General features: G+C 42.4%; 1 protein-coding gene, 1 long non-coding RNA gene and 1 other non-coding gene across 13 annotated transcripts in view; 1 reads left to right on the top strand and 2 right to left on the bottom strand.

The window, feature by feature from the left end:
* Positions 1 to 23,757, bottom strand: part of PPP2R5C (protein phosphatase 2 regulatory subunit B'gamma) — a 166,351-nt gene that overhangs the window by 108,105 nt on the left and 34,489 nt on the right. The window contains exon 1 of one of the 11 annotated variants that reach the window (XM_024231289.3): positions 9,216 to 9,455. In XM_024231289.3, the coding sequence (XP_024087057.1) occupies positions 9,216 to 9,309 (94 nt within the window). In that variant the 5' untranslated portion in view covers positions 9,310 to 9,455. 11 annotated transcript variants of the gene reach the window in all.
* On the top strand, positions 8,926 to 23,148 carry LOC134760101 (uncharacterized). Its single transcript, XR_010137028.1, has 2 exons — positions 8,926 to 9,035; positions 22,070 to 23,148. It is a non-coding gene; the product is annotated as an uncharacterized LOC134760101 (long non-coding RNA).
* On the bottom strand, positions 15,918 to 16,022 carry LOC112128986 (U6 spliceosomal RNA). Its single transcript, XR_002911415.1, has one exon. It is a non-coding gene; the product is annotated as a U6 spliceosomal RNA (small nuclear RNA).

The raw sequence follows: 23,757 nt of genomic DNA, 5'->3' as shown, positions 1-23,757 counted from the left end.
TATGAGGCAGTGATGGCCTTGCAAACCCCCTGGAAAGCAGCTCTGTGACCCCAGGGGCCACAGGTTACCCAGGGTGAACACTGCTCCATGCAAAGGCTTCAGAGTTCCAAGAGAGCAATTATCAAATGCTACCCCCTTTGAGATGTCTGATCAACTACATAAAGCTGGGAAAAAAACCAAAACCGACAACCCATTCCTAATTATGTATGTGCAGAAACTGTCTATAAATGTAAACACACATATACAGACACCCTCACCACCCACCTCTTCCTTGAAGCCCACCAAGAATAAGAACCAGTAACTCAGGAAGAAGTGGAGGTGGTACTTTAGGGCTTGAGGGTTCTTCAGGACTTGTTCCCTAGAGTGAAACATTACTGTTTTCATAAGTTATAAGTTAAAATACCATAATTAGAACACATTGCTCATGAGTAACACAACCAGCAGACAAAAATCCATGTGTATTATAACGAGGTCACATACAACGATGACAAAGAGACTGAAAAAACCTAATCACTGTCAACAGCTCAAATTCTACTGAAAACACCAAAATATCAACATTTAAAAACAATAAGATATAAGGTTATAGTTGGGACCCCACTTATTTCAAATATTATTTAATTAAAGCAACATCTGCATTTAAAAACAACTAAAGGGAAATGACATGTAAAGCCACCCTATTTGAGATTAACCACAGATATCGCTAACTTTTTTTTTTTTTTTTTTTTGAGACAGAGTCTCACCCTGCTGCCCAGGCTGGTGTGCAGTGGCGTGATCTCGGCTCACTGCAACCTCTGTCTCCAGGTTTAAATGATTCTCCTGCCTCAGCCTCCCGAGTAGCTGGGATTGCAGGCACCCGCCACCACGCTGGCTAATTTTTGTATTTTTAGTAGAGATGGGGTTTCGCCATGTTGGCCAGGCTGGTCTTGAACTCCTGACCTCAGGTGATCCACCCACTTTGGCCTCCCAAAGTGCTGGTATTACAGGTGTGAGGCACTGCGCCTGTAATACTTTTAAAGATGAAATTTCTTATGAATGTGATACTAAAACTCTTTTCTTCAGAAGAGTTAAAGATGAGGAGGGGAGATGTATATAAATGCCAATTTCTTATTTTACTCTAGACTTCACGGACTGGAGCACGGGAACAGAAAGACTGAATAGGGAGCATTAAGTATACTCTGAACCGAGGCCATGGACATGTGCTTAGGACCATCTTAGCAGGTAACTATACACAATCTATAAGCAGAGCATAGTGCAAACTCCAGAAGTACTGATGATACTGATTTCTTTCAAATGGTGAAATGCCAAGCAAACTGCGAGAGATGAAAAGGCTGGATAAAAGAGAGAGAGAGACAGATGAGCTTCGAGATGAACAAATACAGATAATACAGCTGGAGAAAAAGAAAACAGATTATGGCTAAGTGGTAGGGCTCTGGAGTACCACATGCGACCTACGAAAGAGACAACCACAGGGCACTGAGTCTCACAACACTCCAGGCACCATTTTAAGCTCTTTATGTGCATTCACTTAACTTTCAAAAAACCCCAAAGAGGTGGGTTGTATTATTATTCCCATTTCACGTTCCATTTCTAGAAACAGAGAGTGAGTCACGTGCCCTAGACAGTTCAGCTTGCCTGGGGTGGGCAGGGTGGGGGGTGGTGGTGATCTGACCCTGGTGTGTGGCTCCAGGTCCTACCCTTAACCACCAAACACCCTGCCTCTTAAAGTGCGGAGGAAACTTTGGTTTTATCTTATCTTCTAGTGTGCCTTAAAGGCAGTTACACTCCAAAAGACCAATAAAAAGGCCAATAAACATCAAAAACGGTTATGCACCCCAAAAACACTGTTTGGTAAGATGGTGTGGCCGTCTGTGAAACTACTGTGAGTTACAACCAGAGGACCAACACTGGCTGGCAAAGACTCAAACATGAAAGGCCACTGCTCACGGCTTAGGAAACAGTAGCTAAGTTATTACATTTCCTTTGTACATTTTTTCCAAAGCAGAACCTTTTTAAAGATATTTCCTTCACCAGTGAATATTGAAATGATAAGAGAGCGAAACAGCCTTATTTTTTAAAAATATATTTCTCATCCTGGGGCAGTGGCTCACGCCTGTAATCCCAGCACTTTGGGAGGCCAAGGCCGGTGGAACACGAGGTCAGGAGATCGAGACCATCCTGGCCAACATGGTGAAACCCTGTCTCTATTAAAATACAAAATATTAGCTGGGGGTGGCAGTGGGTGCCTGTAGTCCCAGCTACTTGAGAGGCTGAGGCAGTGGAATCCTCAGGAGGCGGAGGTTGCAGTGAGCTGAGACTGCTCCACTGCACTCCAGCCTGCAACAGAGCAAGACTCCATCTCAAAAAAAAAAAAATAAATAAAATAAATAAATATATATATATATTTATTTCTCTCAAACATTATGAAAAAGTTAAAATCTCCATAGAATTTCAATGAATAATTGTATATTGTATATCCCCTCACCTGGATTCAACAACTGTTCATGCTTTGACGTATTTGCTTTTTACCCACTTTTCTCTTTACCATTTGAAGTTGCAGAGATCACGATCCTTCACTTATTAATACCTCATTCTGCATTCCCTAAGAATAAGAAAAGTCCCTTACAAAATTTGGACACCTTTTTACACCTAGAAAGTTCGCAGTAATTCCACACATCCAACATCATTCTGCACTCCACTTTCTCCAGCTGCCTTCAAAATGTCTCTAAGAGGTTTGATTTTACACTTTTTAGAACAAGGATCTGATCTAGATTCACTCACTGTACCTAACTGTTATATCTCTTTAGTCTTTTTTCTTTTTTAAACTAGAAGAGTTTTTGATTTATGTGTAATTCAAGGACCTCAAATAAAGCCAGACTTCTACCTGCTGTGGGAGTACTGGTTTCCCCCATGCATTTTAGCCAGTGTCTTTCCAAGATGTCAGTGAGAGAAATGATTTACCCCACGTTTAGAAGTTCTCCACTTGGCGGTCCTATTTCCAGTGTGACAGGGAGCGGAAGCAGCGCCTGAGCAAGGCCTAGAGTGGAGTGGGCACCTGTGTCTGCTCTTTCAACCAGCCACCTTGTGTAAAGTCTGTCACCTTGTTGGTAGTCTTACTCTTGCACTTGGGTATAACGTCTGCTCAGCAGGTTTTTGCCTTGCAACAAAAGCCATCTCCTATATATTTTTCATTGAAATACATTAACTACAGTGTATAGAGGATTGAAAGAAAAATAAAGCACAGCTTCTCATGAGCTTCTCATTCCACTGATGAGGTATTTAGCTAAGAAATACACCAGATAGGCCGGGTGTGGTGGCTCATGCCTACAATCCCAGCACTTCGGGAGGCCAAGGTGGGCGGATCACTTGAGGTCAGGAGTTCGAGAGCAGCCTGGCCATCATGGTGAAACCCTGTCCGTATTAAAAATACAAAAAATAGCCGGGCGTGGTGGCGTGCACCTGTAATCCCAGCTACTCGGGAGGCTGACGCAGGAGAATCGCTTGAACCTGGGAGGTAGAGGTTGCAGTGAGCCGAGATCACGCCACTGCACCCCAGCCTGGGCGACAAAGCGAGACTCCATCTCAAAAAAGAAATATAGTAGATAGCTATTTCCTGAGTGATCACTCAGAGATAACTTTTAATTTTTAATCCACTGACACTAACTGATGCCTCTACTCTAGGAATAATGCTCAGTGTCACCAGAGAACAAGTTCAACAGGACTGTCCTCAGGATACTCCTGATTTTGTGGAGGAGATAAGTCAACAATTACTAGCTGGCAGATTTGGTAAGTGAACTGGGACAGCAGGTAAGCTTATCAACTTTCTCCCTGCACACCAAGAACATATGCATGTAAACCTTTAACGAACTCCTATTCAACCCTGAAATGAGTTTTGAACTCCAGACACTCAAATATATTACCACTGTACAGAAAACAGTAAAAATCAAAAAGTACCTATGAGGTGGGAGCTTCCACCAGCATCTCTCAACACTCTGATGTCTGCAGAGCAAAGAACATGAGCTTTGATATCAGACTGATTGAGGCTCAAATCTTGTTTCACTACATTCTCTGTGGCCCTGGGCAAGAGGCTCCCTTTTTTCTCCCAGGGCGGGAAAAAAAGGCAGGGGCGGTGGTGAGTGGGGGAGGATTATAATGCCTCACAGTGCTGGGCAGATTCAGAGAGAGAACAGAGGTACAGGGTTTCAGCCATGACCCAGCACACTGAAGGCACTCAATGCACGCTGCTTCTCCTCTGGGACAGCCACCAGCAGCAGCTTCGGGACCTCGTACTTGGTGCTGCCAACAGCCCTGGACTGGGCCCTCCAGGCTGGGTGACCTTGGGGAGAAGAAATACTAGGATTGTCCTGCTCACCTGCCAGGCAGGAGTGCTGTGAGGAAGAAGTACATGAGTGTTCATAACAGCTTGTCACAATTGGCAAAGTGCTGTAGGACCCAAAAAGAACCACCTTGCAATTTTATTTGACATGTGGAACCAAAAGTTAGGATGTATCCCAAACCACTTTGTCTTTGTGTTTCTGTCTATTCTTTTCCTGGGTTTAAAAACACACACCCTATTCTTGACTAATAACCTTACCTCTATTTTTCTTTCATTCCTCTACACAACATACTTTAATGAAAAAATTTTAGAAGATAGCTTTTGTTGCAAGGCAAAACCTCCTGAGCAGACATTAGACCCAAGTTGAATGGTAAGTTTTTGTTTTTGCCTCTGAGATTGACAGCATATGGATGAGGGAGGTGGATGAGAGTGTTTATGAGCATAAATGTGTGTGTGTTTAAGGAACAAAAAGGTGTACAGACTTTACACAAACATACCCACCCCTGTTTCCTCAGAGAGTTATCTGTTATTTGGTTACCTTCCATACCACCAGGAATACAAAAGAAACAACTTTACATATAGGATACAGGATTGGATACAGGATAGGATATGGGTAAGGTTAAGGCTGTAGTTCTATAAAGTCACTTTGCAGAGAGCTACAGTTACATAGTAAATAGATGTTTGTGAAGTAAAAATCTTGAGCTGAGACACTGTTCCGAGAATCACTGGTTTAATCATTTGAAGAATCTGTTTAGTCATCATTCAAAGATTTTTCCTTCCTAATTTTAGGGACTAAAGATAATAGGGGACACCCATTCTCACTAGTACTTACTGACTTCACACCATGCAGGTGTGTTACTAATTTAGCAACCCATGTGCACTATGTACAGCTATTGTTATTATTAATACAGGTTAAGTCACCAGATTTAGCGCAGCAGGAAATGAAAGCCATGGGGTTTGAGTTCTGTGCTTGCTTCTTGCATGTTTTTTAATTAATTTTTATTGGCAAGGTGAAGACCTTCAACAAATTGGTGACTCAGGAAGTACTTGTGAGAAAATAAGCTTTTCCATTAGACCTCCACTTCCCAAGAAAAAATGGGTTTACATCAAAAGAATGGTTTGTTCTCCAACATCCCACCAGGCTGGAGCTACTCCTGAGTCTTTCAAAGACAGACTCATCCACTGGATGTTTGCTAATGACTAGAACAAGACGAGAGCAGTTAATAACATTCTTGAATCCCAGAATAAAGGCCAGCTGGAAAAGGCTCAAAACTGTGTGCTTCCTCTCTGACCATTTCCATCTTTCCGGCTTGGCTGTCACTGCCTTAAACCTGGCTCCTGAAGTGAGCGTGCACTGCAGGGTGGGGAGCGGGCCCGCCCACCACGCCTCATAGCATCACGGCTGGCCCAGCTTCCCAGCACAGGGAGGAGGCACTAGACTGAAGGCCTGCAGGAAGCATGCTTTCCTATCCTTAACAGGCAATTCCAAAAGTCAAAGAACAGTCTAGAACAGGGTTGGTGAACTATGGTCCATGGGCCAAATCCAGCCTGTCACCTGTTTGTCAATAAAGCTTTATTGGACCACAGTTATGCCTATTCATTTACTGTCTATGGCTGCTTTCACCCACAAAGCCAAAGCTACTTACAATCTGGCCCTTTTCCAAAAAAGCTGAACAATTCCAGTCTAGGACTGTGCTGTCCAATATCCTAGCCACAAGACAGGTGTGTCCACTTAAATTTACAATAACTATAGTTAAAAATTCACTTTCTCAGCTGTATATGTTAAGTGCTCAGCAGTCACAGGTGAGCAGGGGCTGCTGCAGAGGATAGCACAGAACATTTCCACCACAGCAGACAGTTCTGGACACAGCTGAGAGTAACGATTTATGTCACCAAGCTACATTCACAGCCATCAAGTTCCAGGTGACTCTACTTCTACAGACAGAAGGCCTTACACTAACTCTCAAAAATATGTCCCTTTCACACTCTTAACTTATTAGGATGTGCAAATTCACCATTTTAATCGCAAACTCCAGACTACTTGGTAGACAATAATGGTCAAAGCAATCGTGACAACAAATCAGGTGATCATTTTCCTTACTTACTTGGTCCCCACCCCGACGGATGGTAAACTGGGAAAGCTGGGCCATAGCCCCTGCTCATATCCACATTACAACCCTGCTGGCATGTGGTATGGATCAATAAATATTTGTAAAATGATTAATAAATGAGCCCAAGGTACAAAACTGTTACACAAAAAGAGGCTACCGAGCCAAATAAATGGTAAGGCATTGGGGAAAATACCACTATTGTAATCCTGTAGCAAAATGTTCTTCAAGCAGCCTATTTTAAAATGATTTTTTAAAAAAGATCCAAAACAAAACAACACAACAGTCTGGGTTTGGATTCTGGCTCCACCACTTCCAAGCTGTGTGACCCTGGGTAAGTTATTTCTCCTTCAATGGGAAAGACCCCTCCTTCCTAAATAAACGGGAAGGAAAGCGCATCCCCACCCCATCTGAGTGAGCAGGGTAGCCCAGGGCGCAGCCCTCCTTGGTTCCTTCTGCTCCCAACACCAGCCCCTGCTCTCCCGGGCACCCTGCCGGTGTGTTCTTGCTCTAGCCCTCTCGTGGCAGAGTTCCTATGCTGGGTCTCTCCATTTGCTCCTTTGGGACAGGCGCTGCAACTTAATCACTTTAATGACCCTCAGCACTTGGCACACAGGAGCTGCTCAATGGATGTTAAGCTAAGACTCTAAGGCCCAATAAATAAATCACATTTTGCTAAATCTCACATTAACATGCTCGCTCCGGAAAGTCTTTATGAGTAAATCAAGCGTTCTTCAAATTCTGAAGTTAGAAATTACCCCCACTGTTTGAGTCAGAAGTTAGTCTTAGGTCTCCAAAGTTATCTCTTCTTAAAAACTCAAGTCTCTTTCAGGCTAATACACTTCACGACTTTTTCCCTCCACAATTATACAGCAAGCAACCAACCACCCAACCAACAGCAACAAATCCAAACTGGCCATAATAAGGTCTTGGAATTAAAAAAAAAAAAATCAATGTGGTTCAAGACACAACATGAAATGATTATATTTCAGAATAAGTTCATAATTCAAAAACTGAGTAGTATATTAGGCATCTAATAAAAACCAGAAAACACAAACCAAAAAGATTTATGTTATTTATAAGTGGATACCTTAAAAGTATAAAAATTTACATTTTATATGCAGTCAATTTATCTTACTGCTAACTAGTTTGTTTTTAAGAACTAACTTGGCCAGGTACAGTGGCTCTTACCTGTAATCTTAGCACTTTGGGAGGCCGAGGTGGGAGGATCGCTTGAGCCCGGGAGTTAGAGACTAACCAGGGCAACATGGCAAAACCCCATCTCTACAAAAAATATTTAAAAATTAGCTGGGCATGGTGGTGGTGCGTGCCTGAAGTCTCAGCTACTGAATAAACTGAGGTGGGAGAATCACCTGAGCTCGGGAGGTGGAGGCTGCAGTGAGCTATGATCATACCACTGTACTCCGGCCTGGGTGACAGAGTGAGACCCTGTCTCCCAAAAAACCAAACAAAAACCATCTAACTTAAATCCAAACACTTACATTTTATTCTTGCCCATCTGGTTCTTGCAGCTAAAATACCTGAATGTTACCTGTAGGCAACCTTTGCTTTTTACTGGGTGCACTACAAAAACAATAAATTCACAGCCTGTCCTACAATTTGGTCATTGAATGCTGATTTCCACCTTCATGAAAGATGGTTTGGAGAGAAAAGCACCGCCCATTTTATTCCAGTAGATTGAGTATGCATGTGCCTGGGTACACCCTAGGATCTGAAAAGTCTGGTCTGGCATTTTAGTCATAGAGATTATTAGTCACCTAGAAATCTTGCTCCCACCCTTCCTTAAAAGATTCTGAGAAACAGTTTTGTTGGGGCACAGCTCTGACACTATAAATTATAAAGTGATCTGATGAAGCTTAAAATCATTTTTCTATTTCACCCAATTATGACCAAAAAAAAATTCATATATCTTAAAATACCAAGAATAAGTAGGCTACTACCCTAATGCCTGTAGTTCAATATAACTGCTATTAATTACTAGAGTAGTTGTGCTTTTAGGCTAAGTTTTGAAACCAAAATATGCATAAAAAGAAGCAAACTAATTATTAAAAGTGATCTCTATATACCTTGAAAACTTGTTGCCATTTAAAATTTTAAAAGCCAAATAGCAACACAGAGCCTATTTAAATGCAAAATATTTCCTAATATTCCACGAAAACGCTAACATTTCAAAAATGATGACCCACGATAGATTTCAATATTTCAAAGTGGAGCATATTTCTCTCTCAGGCTCCAAGGCAAGAATGAAAACAATCCTTTTAAAGGAAGTTCTTTTCCAACCAATTGTGCATATTTTCTGACTGCAATTCATTTTTAATTCTGAGATGTGTCCTCGACAAAACCTTTGCAGCATTAAGCCACACATATATAACAGAAACTCTGCGTACGGACAACTTGGCCAGGCGCGACGGGCCCGCCTCTCCTTCCTACCCCCACCCAATACCTTCCCTGGGCAGTGACTTCACATCCTTTGACATCAGCACAGCTTTGAAAGGGGGATGGGAGAGCGAGCAGAAAGCAGAAAAACCAGCTTTGAACTATGCATGCAAGGCCTCTTTCAAGCCTCAAATTCTGTAAGTAGTTCGTAAAATGCCAAACTGCAGTGACACACCCAACCTCCTCTGGTTAAGTCTGCAGCGAAATGGGGTGAATTCTGCTAGAAAGGACTTCCTGCTTTTCTTATCTGAAGCACAATAGCCATTTATTAACTACCCACGGAAGGTTCCGATTCAGTGAAACACACAATAACTTACCTCGAATATGGAGAAGGGCCACGGGCTGGAAAGGCCCATTGGAGTTGGCCGCATCCACCACCATCCTGCTGCCCGCTTTATTACATGTCAACATCTAGACTTCAGCGGGAAAGGCAATGGGCTCCTTAAGGCAAGAAACCAGCCTCCATTTTAGTTTAAAAAAAAAAGACAAACTGAAGCTCTCTGCAGCTGGAGGGAACTGGCTGGTTCGTGATGTCAGCAGGCATGAAGCTCGCTGATTGGCCGGAAGCTGCAACTTAAAATGACACTAAAAAAACTGCAAACGGAAAGAGCGTTCTGTTTGGCTGTCAGTGTGCATTAAAAGCTTGGACATTTTCCGGCTTTTTGCAGCCTTCGTTTCTCAGTAACTTTTAGGCAAAGATCCCATCTCTTAGGGGAAAGTACTGGAGGTCACAACCCTGGCCAGACTGTAAACAAATGATTTCGAGGGAGCCACCAAAAAAAAAAAAAAAAAAAAAAAGTGTGTGTATATGTCTGTGTGAACTTTAGCATTTCCCAGTTAGGGATCCCAAATTCATTTTATACCCACCTGTGCAACTTCGACTTGCTAGTTCTAATTAATATCTGCATCTTAGGTAGGATTCTGGCAACCCAGTGTTTTTTTTGTTTTTTTAACAAATGGCTAATCAAATATTACACAATTCTAATCCATTAGTTTGGACTCTTATTCAACTTCCCTTACCAATAGGACAAGTTATTAACTTATGATCCCAAACACTTTTTTTCTTGAGATCTATTTTTTCCCTGAAAAAATTAAGCTTAAAAACTTATGTAGAAAATGAAAGCTGCTTTATAAATTCGCTAGCTAGAAAGTGATGCAAGTTGAAATATTTATATCACCTGGCCATGGGAGTAAAGGCATAAAATGAAATGGAGTGTGCTTATTTTTGTATTGCAAATATGCTGACATATTAAATACTTTTTAAGTTTTAGATATTTTGTTTAAATTTAAAATTAAAGATATTTCACTTATTTTTATGGGGCTATTAAAAGCTGCTATTCAGATCTAAATTTTCTATCTTCAAATACGGTTAATGTAAAAAGCTATTCCAAGGAGAAAAACATTATTTCTGAATTGGAGTATTGCAGGATCCCATGAGGGGGTGCGGTGAGATGATTCCTTACAAAAATCAGTGTTATTAGTACTTCCAAATGAAAACAAACTATAAAAAAAGCCTCTTTGGCAGGTAGAACTGAAAAAAATTCCTCCTCTCTTCACACCAACAAGAAAGTTTGTCCAAACCATGGCTCCTCATTTTTAATAGTTTCTCACACAACTTCCCTGCTCTTTTCCCCCACTTGTGAGGGATACAAAAGCCCTTTAGTTCCTAAACGTAATTCAAGGTAGAGTAAGAAACACCTGAAACACAGCTAGGGCTCGCAGTTCCAGCTGAGGGTTTAGCGCCAGATACATTCAATGAGTAAGGGAACTGCCGCCACCTTTCAGGGCTGCTAATCAAGTCCTCCCTCACAAGAATGTAGCTTTTATTGTGTGTATCAATAGCAATTAAAATAAATAAATAGATAAAAGCAAACCAAATCCCACCCTTCCCTCTCTTTCCCCAGAGCTGACAGACACTGCTGGATTCCATGGCTGGCCAGGAGATGATGTGATTTCTAACACATGTGGGCAGTGGGCACCCACCACCTGAGCAGGCTGCCGGCCTCACACCTGCTCTGACTTTGCTGCTATCTGAACAGCAGAATTACATTTTTTTTTTTTTTAAAAGAGCACGTGCTTTCAGTTGGGTAAGAGGAATTTAGATCTTAGCTGCCCTCCTGCCTCTGAGCCTTCACTGCTGACCTGTGGGTTGTCTGTCCGGAGGGGATGGCCACCAACCACCAACGACCACTACGAAGCAGTGTTGATGACTCTCACTGCCACACACCCCAGCCTCCTCCTCCTCTTCCTCCTCTGAGTGATGCCAGATGAACTCAGACATAATTAGGAACGAGGCGTTCAGGGGCTCAGGAAGGAGCCCAGGAGCAGATGCTTATTGAAGATCTGGGCTTTAAGGAGACAGAGACCTGCCCTCCAATGATTTAATATTTCATACGAGATAAGATGAAAAAATGTGCCTATCCTACAACTGTGCTGATGAGTGGGAATACAGAAATAAGGGGGAAAGGCTCCTAAGAGCTTTATACATAATATACAGAATAGGTGTCCAAGAAACAGTGAAGACACTTTTTGATGTATTTTTCCTAATGATCTCAGATCAAAGGATCTCGCCTTTATTAGTGATTTACCTCACGCTCTTTTGAAACCCTATGCATGTAAGTAGTTCTTTAAAGAACTCCAAGGCTGATCTGGCCATCATTGATAAAACAGACTCTAAGATAGAAATAAATAAACAAATAATATGAGGGAAGAAAAGAAGACTTGAATAAAGGTAAGGTGTACTTCTGAATTGGAAATATAAAAATATAAATAGTGCAGCCATGCTGATAATTTTCCCCCAGACTAATCTACAGGTTTAAAGTATTTCCAATTAAAATTCAGGCAGGCCTCTATTTTTCCAGGTACTTAGCAAAAGTATTCTAAAGTTCACCTGCAAAAAATAAAAGAACAAGAAGAATGAGAACACTACTAATGAGAAAGGCAAGTCCTACCAACTATAAAGCTGTGTGAATTAATGACAGTGGGATGGGGCAAAAGAGGCAGATTAATGGAACAGAAGCCACAGCCCCAAACTGAGAAATATGTTGACATAAATGTTATATAATAAAGAGTGTATCTCAAATCAGTGGGAGGGGAAGAATTAGATAATTGCTTGGCAATCTTGGGGCAGACAACTGATTAACTATATGCAGAAAAAAGTCAATTTAAGTCTTTTAACATCACACCAGAATAAAATTTGAGATGGCTTAAACAGTTAAATAAAAATCAATCAAAACCACCCCCTAAAATCCCTATAACTTTTAGAAGAAAGGGAAAGTGAATAATCAATTCTCAAGCAAAAAAATAACATTTAAATACCTCTGAACAAACCCCTCAGGAATAGCGCTCATATTAAAAATGACAAATTTCTGTGGTTTGTTTTTTTGAAGGCAGGGTCCTGCTCTGTCACCCAGGCTGGAGGGAAGTGGTATGATCTCTGCTCACTGCAGCCTCGACCTCCTGGGCCCAAGTGGTCCTCCTGCCTCAGCCTCCTGCAGACCTGGGACCACAGGCTTGAATCACCACAACTGCTCATTTTTTTCATTTTCGGTAGAGATGAGGTCTCTACTATGTTGCCCAGAATAGTCTTTAACTCCTGGGCTCAAGTGATCCTCCAGCCTCAGCCTCCCAAAGTGCTGAGATTGCAGGCATGAGCCACCATGCCCGACCTTGAAATCACAAATTTCTGTATGTTCTCTCCAAAAGCAAGCAAAAGGAAATATAAATGCTATAAATACAAGGAGTTAATAATATTATAATTGATTAAAAAACAATCGTCTAAAAATGGTGCCACTATTTACAATAGCAAAGACTTGGAACCAACCCAAATGCCCATCAATGATAGACTGGATAAAGAAAATGTGGCACATATATACCATGGAATACTATGCAGCCATAAAAAAGAATGAGTTCATGTCTTTTGTAGGGACATGGATGAAACTAGAAGCCATCATTCTCAGCAAAGTAACACAGGAACAGAAAACCAAACACTAAATGATTTCACTCATAAGTGGGAGTTGAACAATGAGAACACATGGACACAGGGAGGGGAACATCACACACCAGGGCCTGTCGGGGGGTGGGGGACAAGGGGTGGGAGAACATTTGGACAAATATCTAATGCATGCAGGGCTTAAAACCTAGATGACGGGTTGATAGGTGCAGCAAACCACCATGACACATGTATACCTATGTAACAAACCTGCACGTTCTGCACATGTATCTCAGAACTTAAAGTAAAATAAAAACAAAAAAAAATAAAAATTGTGCTAAAATACACATCAACACAGAATTTACCATCTTAACTGTTTTCAGCGTACAGTTCAGTGGCATTAAGCACATTCACAGTGTCTTGCAACCCTCACTACCATCCATCCACAGAACTCTTCATCCTGCAAAACTGACACTCTGTCCCCATTAAACAGTAACTTTCCATTTCCCCACCTTCCAGCGCTGGCAACCATCACTCTACTTTCAGTCTCTATGAACTTGTCTACTCTGGGTACTTCACATAAGGAGATCTTACAGTGTTTGTCCTTTTGGGACTGGCTTATTTCACTTAGCATAATGTCCGCAAGGTTCATCCATGTTATAGCAAGTGCCAAAATTTCCTTCCTTTAAAGGGCTGAATGATATTCCATTGGCATACGCTGAAGTTGTTTATTCACTCTTCTGTTTACGGACATTTGGGTTGCTTCCACCTTTTGTCAACTGTGAATAATGCTGCCATGAACGTGGGGCTACAAGTATCTGCTCATGCCTCTGTTTTCAGTTCTTTGGGGTGTATATCCAACAAGTGAAATTGCTGGATCATATGGCAATTCTATTTTTATTTTTTTCCCATTCTATTTTTTATTTTTAATTGATGCATAATAGCGATACCCAGTTTCAAGGTATATGTGTAATATTTGGAAGAACTGCCATACTGTTTTCCACAGTGGCTGCACTATTTCACATTCCCACTGACAGTGCACAGGGCCAGGTGTGGTGGCTCACACCTGTAATCCCAGCATTTTCTTTGGGAGGCTGAGGCAGGCAGATCACTTGAGGTCAAGAGTTCGAGACCAGCCTGGCCAACATGGTGAAACCCTATCTCTACTGAAAATACAAAAACTAGCTGGGCCTGGTGGTACGTGCCTGTAGGCCCAGCTACTCAGGAGGCTGAGGCAGGCTGCAGTGAGCCAAGATCACATCACTGCACTCCAGCCTGGGTGACAGAGTGAGACTCCATCCCAAACAAACAAACCCTAAAAAACAAAAAACAGTGCACAACAACAGTTCCAATTTCTCCACGAGGACATTAACACTTATTTTTTAAAACTTATTTTTAATTTTTATGGGTACATAGTAGGTATATATATTTAAGAGACACAAGAGATGTCTTGATACAGGCATCCAATGTGAAATAAGCTCATCATGGAGAATGGGAACGGGGTATTCATCCCCTCAAGCGTTTATCCTTTGAGTTACAAACAATCCAATTGCATTCTTAGTGTTATTTTAAAATGTACAATTAAGTTATTGTTGACTGTAGTCACCCTGTTGTGCTATCGAGTGGGTCTTATTTATTCTAACTTTTTTTGCACCCGTTGACCATCCCCACCCCCAAGCCCCACTACTACCCTTCCCAGTCTCTGGTAACAATTCTTCTACTCTCTATGTCCATGAGTTCAATTGTTTTGATTTTTAGATCCCATGAATATGTGAGAACGTGTGAAGTTTGTCTTTCTGTGCTTGGCTTATTTCACTTAACATAAAGATCTCCAGTTCCATCCATGTTGTTGCAAATGACTGGATCTTTTTCATGGCTGAATAGTACTCCATTGTGTATATATACCATATTTTTTTTATTCATTCATCTGTTGATGGACACTTAGGTTGCTTCCAAACCTTAGCTATTGTCAACAGTGCTGCAACAAACATAGGAGTGCAGATATCTCTTTGATATACTGATTTTCTTTCTTTGGGGTATGTACCCAGCAGTGGGACTGCTGAATATATGGTAGCTCAAGTTTTAGTTTTTCAAGCAACATCCAAACTGTTCTTTATAGTGGTTGTACTAATTTACATTCCTACCAACAGTGTACGAGGGTTCCCTTTTCCTCACATCCTCTCCAGCATTTAGTTACTGCTTGTCTTTTGGATAAGCCATTTTAACTGGTATGAGATGGTATCTCATTGTAGTTTTGATTTGCATTTCTCTAATGATCAATGATGTTGAGCACCTTTTCAATGCCTGTTTGCCATTTGTCTGTCTTCTGAGTAATGTCTACTCAAATCTTTTGCCCATCTTTTGATCGGATTATTAATTTTTTTTCCTATAGAGTTGTTTGAGCTCCTTATATATTCTGGTTATTAATCCCTTGTCAGATGAGTAGTTTGCAAATATTTTCTCCCATTCTGTGGGTCGTCTCTTCACTTTATTGATTGTATCCTTTGCTGTGCAGAAGCTTTTTAGCCTGATGTGATCCCGTTTGTCCCTGTTTGCTTTAGTTGCCTGTGCTTGTGGGGTATTGCTCAAGGAATTTTTGCCTAGACCAATGTCCTGCAGATTTTCCCCATTGTTTTCTTGTAGTAGTGTCACAGTCTGAGGTCTTAGTTTTTTTTTTTTTTTTTGAGATGGAGTCTTGCTCTGTTGCCCAGGCTGGAGTGCAAGTGCAGTGGTGCGATGTCTGCTCACTGCAACCTCCGCCTCCCGGGTTCAAGTGATTCTGCTGCCTCAGCCTCCCAAGTTGCTGGGACTACAGGTGCCCGCCATCACGCCCGGCTGATTTTTTGTATTTTTAGTAGGGACAGGGTTTCACCGTGTTAGCCAGGATGGTCTCAATCTCCTGACCTCGTGATCCGCCTGCCTTGGCCTCCCAAAGTGCTGGGATTACAGGTGTGAGCCACTCCGCCCGGCAGAGGTCTTAGATTTCTTTAATCCATTTTGATTTGATTTTTGTATATAGTGAGAGAGAGAGAGAGAGGTCTAATTCTATTCTGCATATGACTATCCAGTTTTCCCAACGCCATTTATTAAAAATATGCAACTGCTTCACGAATTTGCATGTCATCCTTGCGCAGGGGCTGTGCTAATCTCTGTATCGTTCCAATTTTAGTTTATGTGCTGCTGAAGCGAGCACTATTTTTATTGTTAGGGACAGGGAGGGTCTTGCTTTGTCACCCAGGCTGGAGTGTAGTGGCATGATCTTGGCTCACTGCAGCCTTGACCCTCTGGGCTCAAGCAATCCTCTCACCTCAGCCTCCCAAGTAGCTGTGACCACAGGCATGTGCTACCAGCTAGTTTTTGTATTTTTAGTAGAGATGGGGTTTCACCACGTTGCCCAGGCTGTTCTCAAACTCTTGAGCTCAAGTGATCTGCCTGCCTTGGCTCCTTTTTTTTTTTAAATAGTAGCCATCCTACTGGGTGTGAAGTATCTCACTGTAATTTTGATTTTCATTTTCCTAATGACAGAGATGTTGAGGATCTTTTCATGCACTTATTGGTCATTTGCAGATATTATATTCTTTGGAGAAATGTCTATTTGAGTATTTCACACATTTAAAAAATCAAGCTGTTTTGCTCAGTTGTAGGAGTTCTTTAGATATTCTGGATATTAACTCCTTATCAGTTATATGATTTTTCAAGTATCTTCTCCCATTCTGTGGGCTGCCTTTTCTTGTTGACTGGGCCCTTTAATGCAGAGATGTTTTCAATTTTTATGTAGTCCAATCTATCTATTTTTATTTTTGTCGCCTGAGCTTTTGGTATCATAGCCAAGAAATCATTGTCAAATCCAATGTCATGAAATCTTTCTCCTATGTTTTCTCCTCAAACATTATAGTTTTAACTCTTAGGTTTAGATGTTTGATCCATTTTGAGCTAATCTTTGTATATGTTATGAAGGTAAGGGTCCCACTTCATTCTCTATTTTTATTTTTATTTTTGAGAGAGTCTCGCTCTGTCACCAGGCTGGTGTGCAGTGGCGCGATCTCAGCTCACTGCAATCTCCGCCTTCTGGGTTCAAGCGATTCTCCTGCCTCAGCCTCCCGAGTGGCTGGGACTACAGGTGTGTGCCAACACACCCAGCTAATTTTGTATTTTTAATACAGACGGGGTTTCACCATGTTGGTCAGGATGGTCTCGATCTCCTGACCTTGTGATCCGCCTGTCTCAGCCTCCCAAAGTGCTGGGATTCCAGGTGTGAGCCACCGCGCCCAGCCAGGTCCCGCTTCATTCTTTTGCATGTGAGCACCCAGTTTTCCCAACGCCATTTGTTGAAAAGACTGTGTTTTCCCCATTGAATGGTCTAGGCAACCCTGTCAAAACTCATTTGACCACCTATGTGAGGGTTTGTTTCTGGGCTCATCTTTATGCCAGTACTACACAGTCTTGATTACTGTAGCTTTGCTGTAAGTTTTAAAATCAGGATGTGTGAGTCCTCCAACTTTGGTCTGCTTTCTCAAGATTGTTTTGACTATGCTTATCTCTTTGATATTCCCTATGAATCTTAGGATGAAACTTTTCTATTTCTGGAAAAGAATGCTGTAAAAGTTTTAATAGGGATTGCACTGAATTTGTAGATTGCTTTGGGTAGTATTGACATCTTAACAACATTAAGTCTTCCAATCCATAAACAAGAGATGTTTTTCCATTGATTGGTGTATCCTTCCATTTCTTTCAGCAACATTTCATAGTTTGCAGTGTGCAAGTCTTTTCTCTCCTTGATAACTTCATTTCTAACTATCTTACTCTTTTTGAGGGCATCATGTTTTATTTATGGTTCTAAAATACTGGAAACTACTTTAATGCCAAAGGGATTATCCCACATACCTAGTGAAATATTACACATCCATCAGAAATACTTATAAATGTATAAAATGAAAATATAAGTGAAAGAGGCAGTGTGTAATCAGAAATAGAATGATCATAGGAAGAATCACTCCCCAAATAACCACAGTGTCATCGTTGGGTGGTATGGGTATGAGTTTTTCTTTTTTAAAATTGATACATAATAGTTGTGCATATTTGGAGGGGACATGTGATATTTTGATGCCTGTTAACAATGTGTAGTGACCAGGTCAGAGTAACTGGGATACCTGTCACCTCCAGCATGTATCTTTTCTTTGTGTTGGAAACATTACAATTCTTCTCTTCCAGCTACTTTGAAATATATAATAAATTATTGTTAACTATAATTCCCCTACTGTACTCTTGAATTCTAGAACTTATTCCTTCTGACTGTATTTTTGTAGCCCTTAACCACCTTCTCTCCCTACCTTCCCTTCCCAGCCTCTGGTAACCACCATTCTCCTATCTCCATGAGATCCATTTTTTTTTTTTACCTCCCACATGAGTAAGACCACATGGTATTTGTCTCTCTGCGCCTGCCTTATAAAACTTCCCCCCTTTTTTTTTTGGTATTGCTAAAACAAGCACATATTACTTTCAGAGTAAATAAAAGTGACAATTTTATTTTATATATATTTTTAATTTTTATTTTATATATATTTTTAATTTTTATTTTATTTTGAGTTAGAGTCTTGCTCTGTTGCCCAGGCTGGAGTGCAATGGCACCATCTTGGCTCACTGCAACCTCTGCCTCCTGGGTTCAAGCAATTCTTGTGCTTCAGCCTCCTGAGTAGCTGAGATTACAGGCATGCACCATCATGCCTGGCTAATTTTTTGTACTTTTAGTAGACACAGGGTTTCGCCTTGTTGCCCAGGCTGGTCTCAAACTCCTGAGCTCAGGTGATCCGCCTGCCTCGGCCTCCCAAAGTTCTAGGACTACAGGCATGAGCCACCGTGCCTGGCCTAAAGTTACAATTTAAAAAAATACATATATTTTTTGAGACAGGGTCTCACTCTGCCACCCTGGAACCTAGTGGCACGATCACAGCTCACTGAAACCTCAGCATCCTGAGCTCAAGTGATCCCTCCACCTCAGCCTCCCAAGTATCTGGGACTACAGGTGTGCACCAGCATGCCTGGCTAATTTTTAAATTTTTTGTAGGGACAAGGTTGTCCAGGCTGGTCTCAAACTCCTAGACTCAAGGGATCCACCTGTCTTGGTCTCCCAAATTGCTGGGATTATAGGCGTGAGCCACTGCACCTGGCCTAAAAATAATTTTTAAAAAGAGATATAGATTAAGTCACTGCAGGGAGAATCCCTTAATGAATACTGTCTCTTAGGCACAGGCTAGGAACAAAGAAAGGGCTGTGATGAGAACCAAGGAAGTCTGAACCAAGGAAATCTGGATAAAGGAGATCAGGTACATAAAAAACACAAACAAAAATTAGCTGAAATGAGGCATGAAAAATGGAACCAACACAGATTAGAGGAGGTTGTCTCCCTGTCTCAAATCAGTTGTGAACTGCCTGGACCTTCTCCTGTAAGCCTGTCACCTTTGCATTGAGTCTGTACGCTCACTGAAGCTATCAGGGTTCAATTGGGTCTCCAGAGTACTTTCCTCACTGATGAAACAAACTCTCAGTAAATGCAACCCAGAAGAGGCTCATAATGCAACCATGTCGCTCGCACTGGGCCATGTTTTCATCACCTGCTCAGGGAGGGGCTAGACAGAGGGGACAGCTCAGCATGGGGAGCAAGGCTGCCTTCAATAACCCCCCACTGGTCCTTTCCTCACCTGTAAAAGGGCGTATATGTCATCTTCCTATCCCCTCACGTTTAGAGAAGCCAGCATCAGATATGGAGTGCGCTCCCCATGCTGAGTTGAGGTGGACAGCTTGGGAGGGACTGAGGCAGGACACAACTAAACACAGCTCCGGCCATCAGAGCAAAATGCAGGAAGCAGTGGGCATTGTCCCACTGGAAAAACACGGGCCATCTTGCCAACAGAAAGATCCCTTCAGCTGCGGCGTGGGGATGCAACAGAGCCACCTGAGGAATCTCTGCTTAGACCACCCTCATCCAGGCAGGCTTCCTCTTCCCTCCTGGTCTGTGGCTCAGACCACAAGCTCTTCCTTGGTCCAGCTCCTAGAGAATGGCTGGCATGCAGGTGTTCCATCAAATGTACTGAATGAATGAATCAAGCAGTTGCACCCAATTCTGATCTTACAAAACCACCTTGCTACCCTTTACACCTCTTCCGGGTAGCACATAATTAAGAGGGATATGCCGTCAAATCATCTCAAGAACAGCATTTCCCTCTCCCCTGAACACAGACCCCATTCCAGGCCTCCCATGATGCACTTGCTAAGGAGTGGACGCCTTCTACTCACCACCTGTGACACGCCTACCTGCCTTCTACGCTGGCCTCACAGCAATGTTCTGAACCTTTCCTGAGGCTGTGGCTGCCTGTGAAGGGCTTGAGCAAGGACCAAGGAAGGGCGCTTTGCTGGGCCCAGCCCACCTAGTGTGCCTTCCACAGCTCAATGGGCCAACAAGCCCAAAGTGCTCAATATGGTCTCCCATCAAATGCCGTAATACAATAATCTATGCACCAGACAATAATGAAGAAACAATTATTTCATATTTTTTTGGAGACAAGGTCTCCCTATTTTGCCCAGGCTGGCTTGAACTCATGATTCACCCCCTCCTCAGCCTAGTGAGTAGCAGAGAAGTCAGGCGCACGCCACTGTGCCTGGCTTGAAAAGGAATTATTCTTTATTCTTTGATCCCTCTGTCACTGTTTTATTCTTTACTTAAAAACAAACTGCCTGTAAATACATCCTACTGATTTTATTTCTAGGTAGTATTTCTGATTAAAACTTTCAAATTTTCATTTCTACATCATTCAGCTGAAGGTTTTATTTTTTAAGGCTCTCCAAGCAATTCTGTAGGCAAATTAAATATGCTTCTATTTTAGTGAAGACATTTTATCGTAATTAACGGAAGGCTGGTGTTCTGAACCTAGAGAACGGTGGCATCATGCGCGCAGTGCACTCACACTGTGCTGGCCAGCACTTTTTTTTTTTTTTTAAACTGGAAACTATATGAGCATGGATGATGTATGCTTTGTTGGGTAAGAATCTGACCTAAAAAAATTGGCTTCACTTCACAGTTTAAAATAGACTTTTTCCTTAGACAGATCAAAGATACCCAACATTCAGCTATGTTCAAAGGCTGCCAGGGAGCTTCTGCTTGCCAACAGCAAGGACACAGGGACAGGCACTTGTTGCTGTGTGAGCGAGGCCTGGGAGTGATTAAAGAGGACGGATGAGCTTGTCCACAGGGAAGCTCAGCGTAGGTGAGTGGAGTAGATGAAGTGAAATCCACCCAGAGCGCTGGGGCTGTGTGTGAGACCTTGGTTACTTTCATACTTCCTACAGCTAGTCTGGAAAACCTTTCAATCCAAAGCAAGTACTCACACTCCTTCCTTGTTCTAAGAATGTAGGGAACCAACACGAAGGAAAAGTATGCATACATTGGAGTGCTTTCATGCTAATTTTTTTTTTTTTTAACTTGCCGACACCCTTTTAGGAGCCTACACGGTAGGTCAAGTGAGTCAGGTGCCTCATTTTCCAAGAGGAAATCCGAGATGGAGGGAGGTGAAGGGAGTGGTGGGCCTGGCTGGGGTTTTGGCCACCCCACGAGAGGTGACACCACAACCATCTCTGTGAAAATGGAGGGGTGGAGAAAGAGGGCAGAGGGGCCAGGAGGGCTTTTCATTCCTTCAGGGGACACACTGTGTGTTTCCTGGGTCCTTGGCAGATGCTCGAATGGACGACACAGGCAGACAAGCATGCAACTGTTAACACGTGTACTAAGTGAATGTGTGTGGCGTGCTCTGCAACCCACGTGTCCATCCACTGATGACGGGATACGCGGAATGTGTCCGTCCACACATCATTGAAGGATGGCATCAGCCTTCGACGGGAGCAAGGGTCTGGCACATACTACAATGTGGGGGGGACCTGGAAGATATTATGTTTAGGGAAATAAGCCAGGCACAGAAAGACAGACACTGTACGATTCCGCTTCTAAGAGGCTCCTACTGTGGGCAAAATCATAGAGACAGAAAGCAGAATGGGGAGACAGTGACTTACTGTTTAATGGAGTTTTTGTTGGGGATGATGAAAGGTTTTGGGTACAGATAGTAGTGATGGGTGTACAGCATTTTGAATTTATTTAATACCACCGAGTTGTACACTTATGAATGGTTAAAATAATAAATATTATGTTTTAACATGTGTATTTTACCCCAGTTTTTAAATTTTTTTTTTTAGATAAGGACGGCTTGAGCCAGGGCAGTTCAGAAACACTTGAGGAGCAGAGGCAGCAGGGCGCTGGACCAGACAGAGGACGGGACTGTCCAAGGAGTGGTCTCCTTGTGAGGCAATGAGCTGAGATTACAGCTGGCAGCTAGAAACCACACCCTGTGGGTGCCACCCAGAGAGAGCTGAGACTGACCATGGAGTAACGGCCGAGGTCATGTGTGTAGCCCCGGGCCATGGAGAGGGGGTACCCTGGAGGGGCTGGGCTGGTTGGCTGGGCTCAGGCTGACAGCCAACGGGCTCCCCAGTGTTCCGAAGAGGGAGTGGCCCTGGTGGTGCCTTTCTGTGGCTTAGAGGGGCTGAAGCTAGAACACTGCTGTGACTCTGGGCCTGCTGGTTCCCTGAGGGCAAGGGCCACCTTGGGTCATCGCTCTGAACACCTCCCCTTGCTCTGAGCAGCACAGATGGCCAGTGTGAACTGCCTCAGCAATCCAGGGACTGTGTCCTCTCATCAAGATATCATGGGTAATCATGAGAAGACACAAAAATCAAAACATGTGAGAGAAGAAAAGACTAATGAAAGCAGAGATTCCCTGCGCGGCTCTTTCTAAGCCGACTAGAAGAGCAGCAGGCACTCCGATAACTTCCGCGCAGTCCATTTTTATTATTCTTCAACTAACAGGCAAGAAGCCAAAGTTCCTGTAAATATATGCATAATTCATTTGTAAGCAGTTAAACCTCTACTTTTATGGTAAAGCTTTCAATTGTATTGGAAAATAGGCAGGGTGCAGTGGCTCATGGCTGTAATCCTAGCACTTTGGGAGGCGGAGGTGGGTGGATTGCTTCAGCCCACAAGTTCGAGACCAGCCTGGGCAACATGGTGAAACCACGTCTCTACTAAAAATACAAAAATTAGCTGTGCGTGGTGGTGCGCACCTGTGGTCCCAGCTACTCAGAAGGCTGAGCTGGGAGGACTGCTTGAGCCTGGGAGGTCCGGGCTGCAGTGAGCTGACATCGTGCCATTGCACTCCAGCCTGGGTGACAGAGTGAAACCCTGTCTCAAAAAAATAAAATAAACTGCTTTGAATGAGGGTGAAGTATTGTATTTGCATGAGAGGAGAGCAAGAGATGTAAAATATTTAACTGGTATTCAAAAGCCAATTTTAAACAATTCAAGTAAATTCTAACAATAATGTAATGACTTCTTTCACAAAAGACCAAATACTCAGCAACTCTTTTGCCCCAGGGTCTCTAGTTAGTTAGCCGATAATAAGTCCTACATTATTCTGCTATAACTTTGACTTCTCCTAGTCTTTTCTTTTCTAAAAATGGCCTTAAAAAACAAGTCCATGATTAATTTACTCTTCCTATAAGTATCTTAAAAAAAAAGGGTCTCTTTATTTAACATTTAACACTTCTACCTTCCAGTCCAAAAATGTTAAATGAAGGCATTAATTCAGAATAATCTTACAATGAACAGGTCTGAGGGCTATATATTCAACCTCACTGTTAAAAAAAAATATGAAATACCTTTTTCTACTCATCAAATAACTACAACTTTTACATGATCTCAGCATTGGAGAGGTATGATGGACAGGCATCTCACACACTTTGTATGTGGTGCCACTCTCTGGAAAGTGTGTAGACAATATCTATTAAGGGTTTTTGGAAATGCCTGCTCTTTGATCCAGTACTTCCTT

Source organism: Pongo abelii, chromosome 15 (assembly GCF_028885655.2).
Source record: "Pongo abelii isolate AG06213 chromosome 15, NHGRI_mPonAbe1-v2.0_pri, whole genome shotgun sequence".
Classification (NCBI taxonomy): domain Eukaryota; kingdom Metazoa; phylum Chordata; class Mammalia; order Primates; family Hominidae; genus Pongo; species Pongo abelii.
The sequence above is the reverse complement of the archived record's forward strand: the minus strand, read 5'-3'. Positions and strand labels throughout refer to the sequence as shown.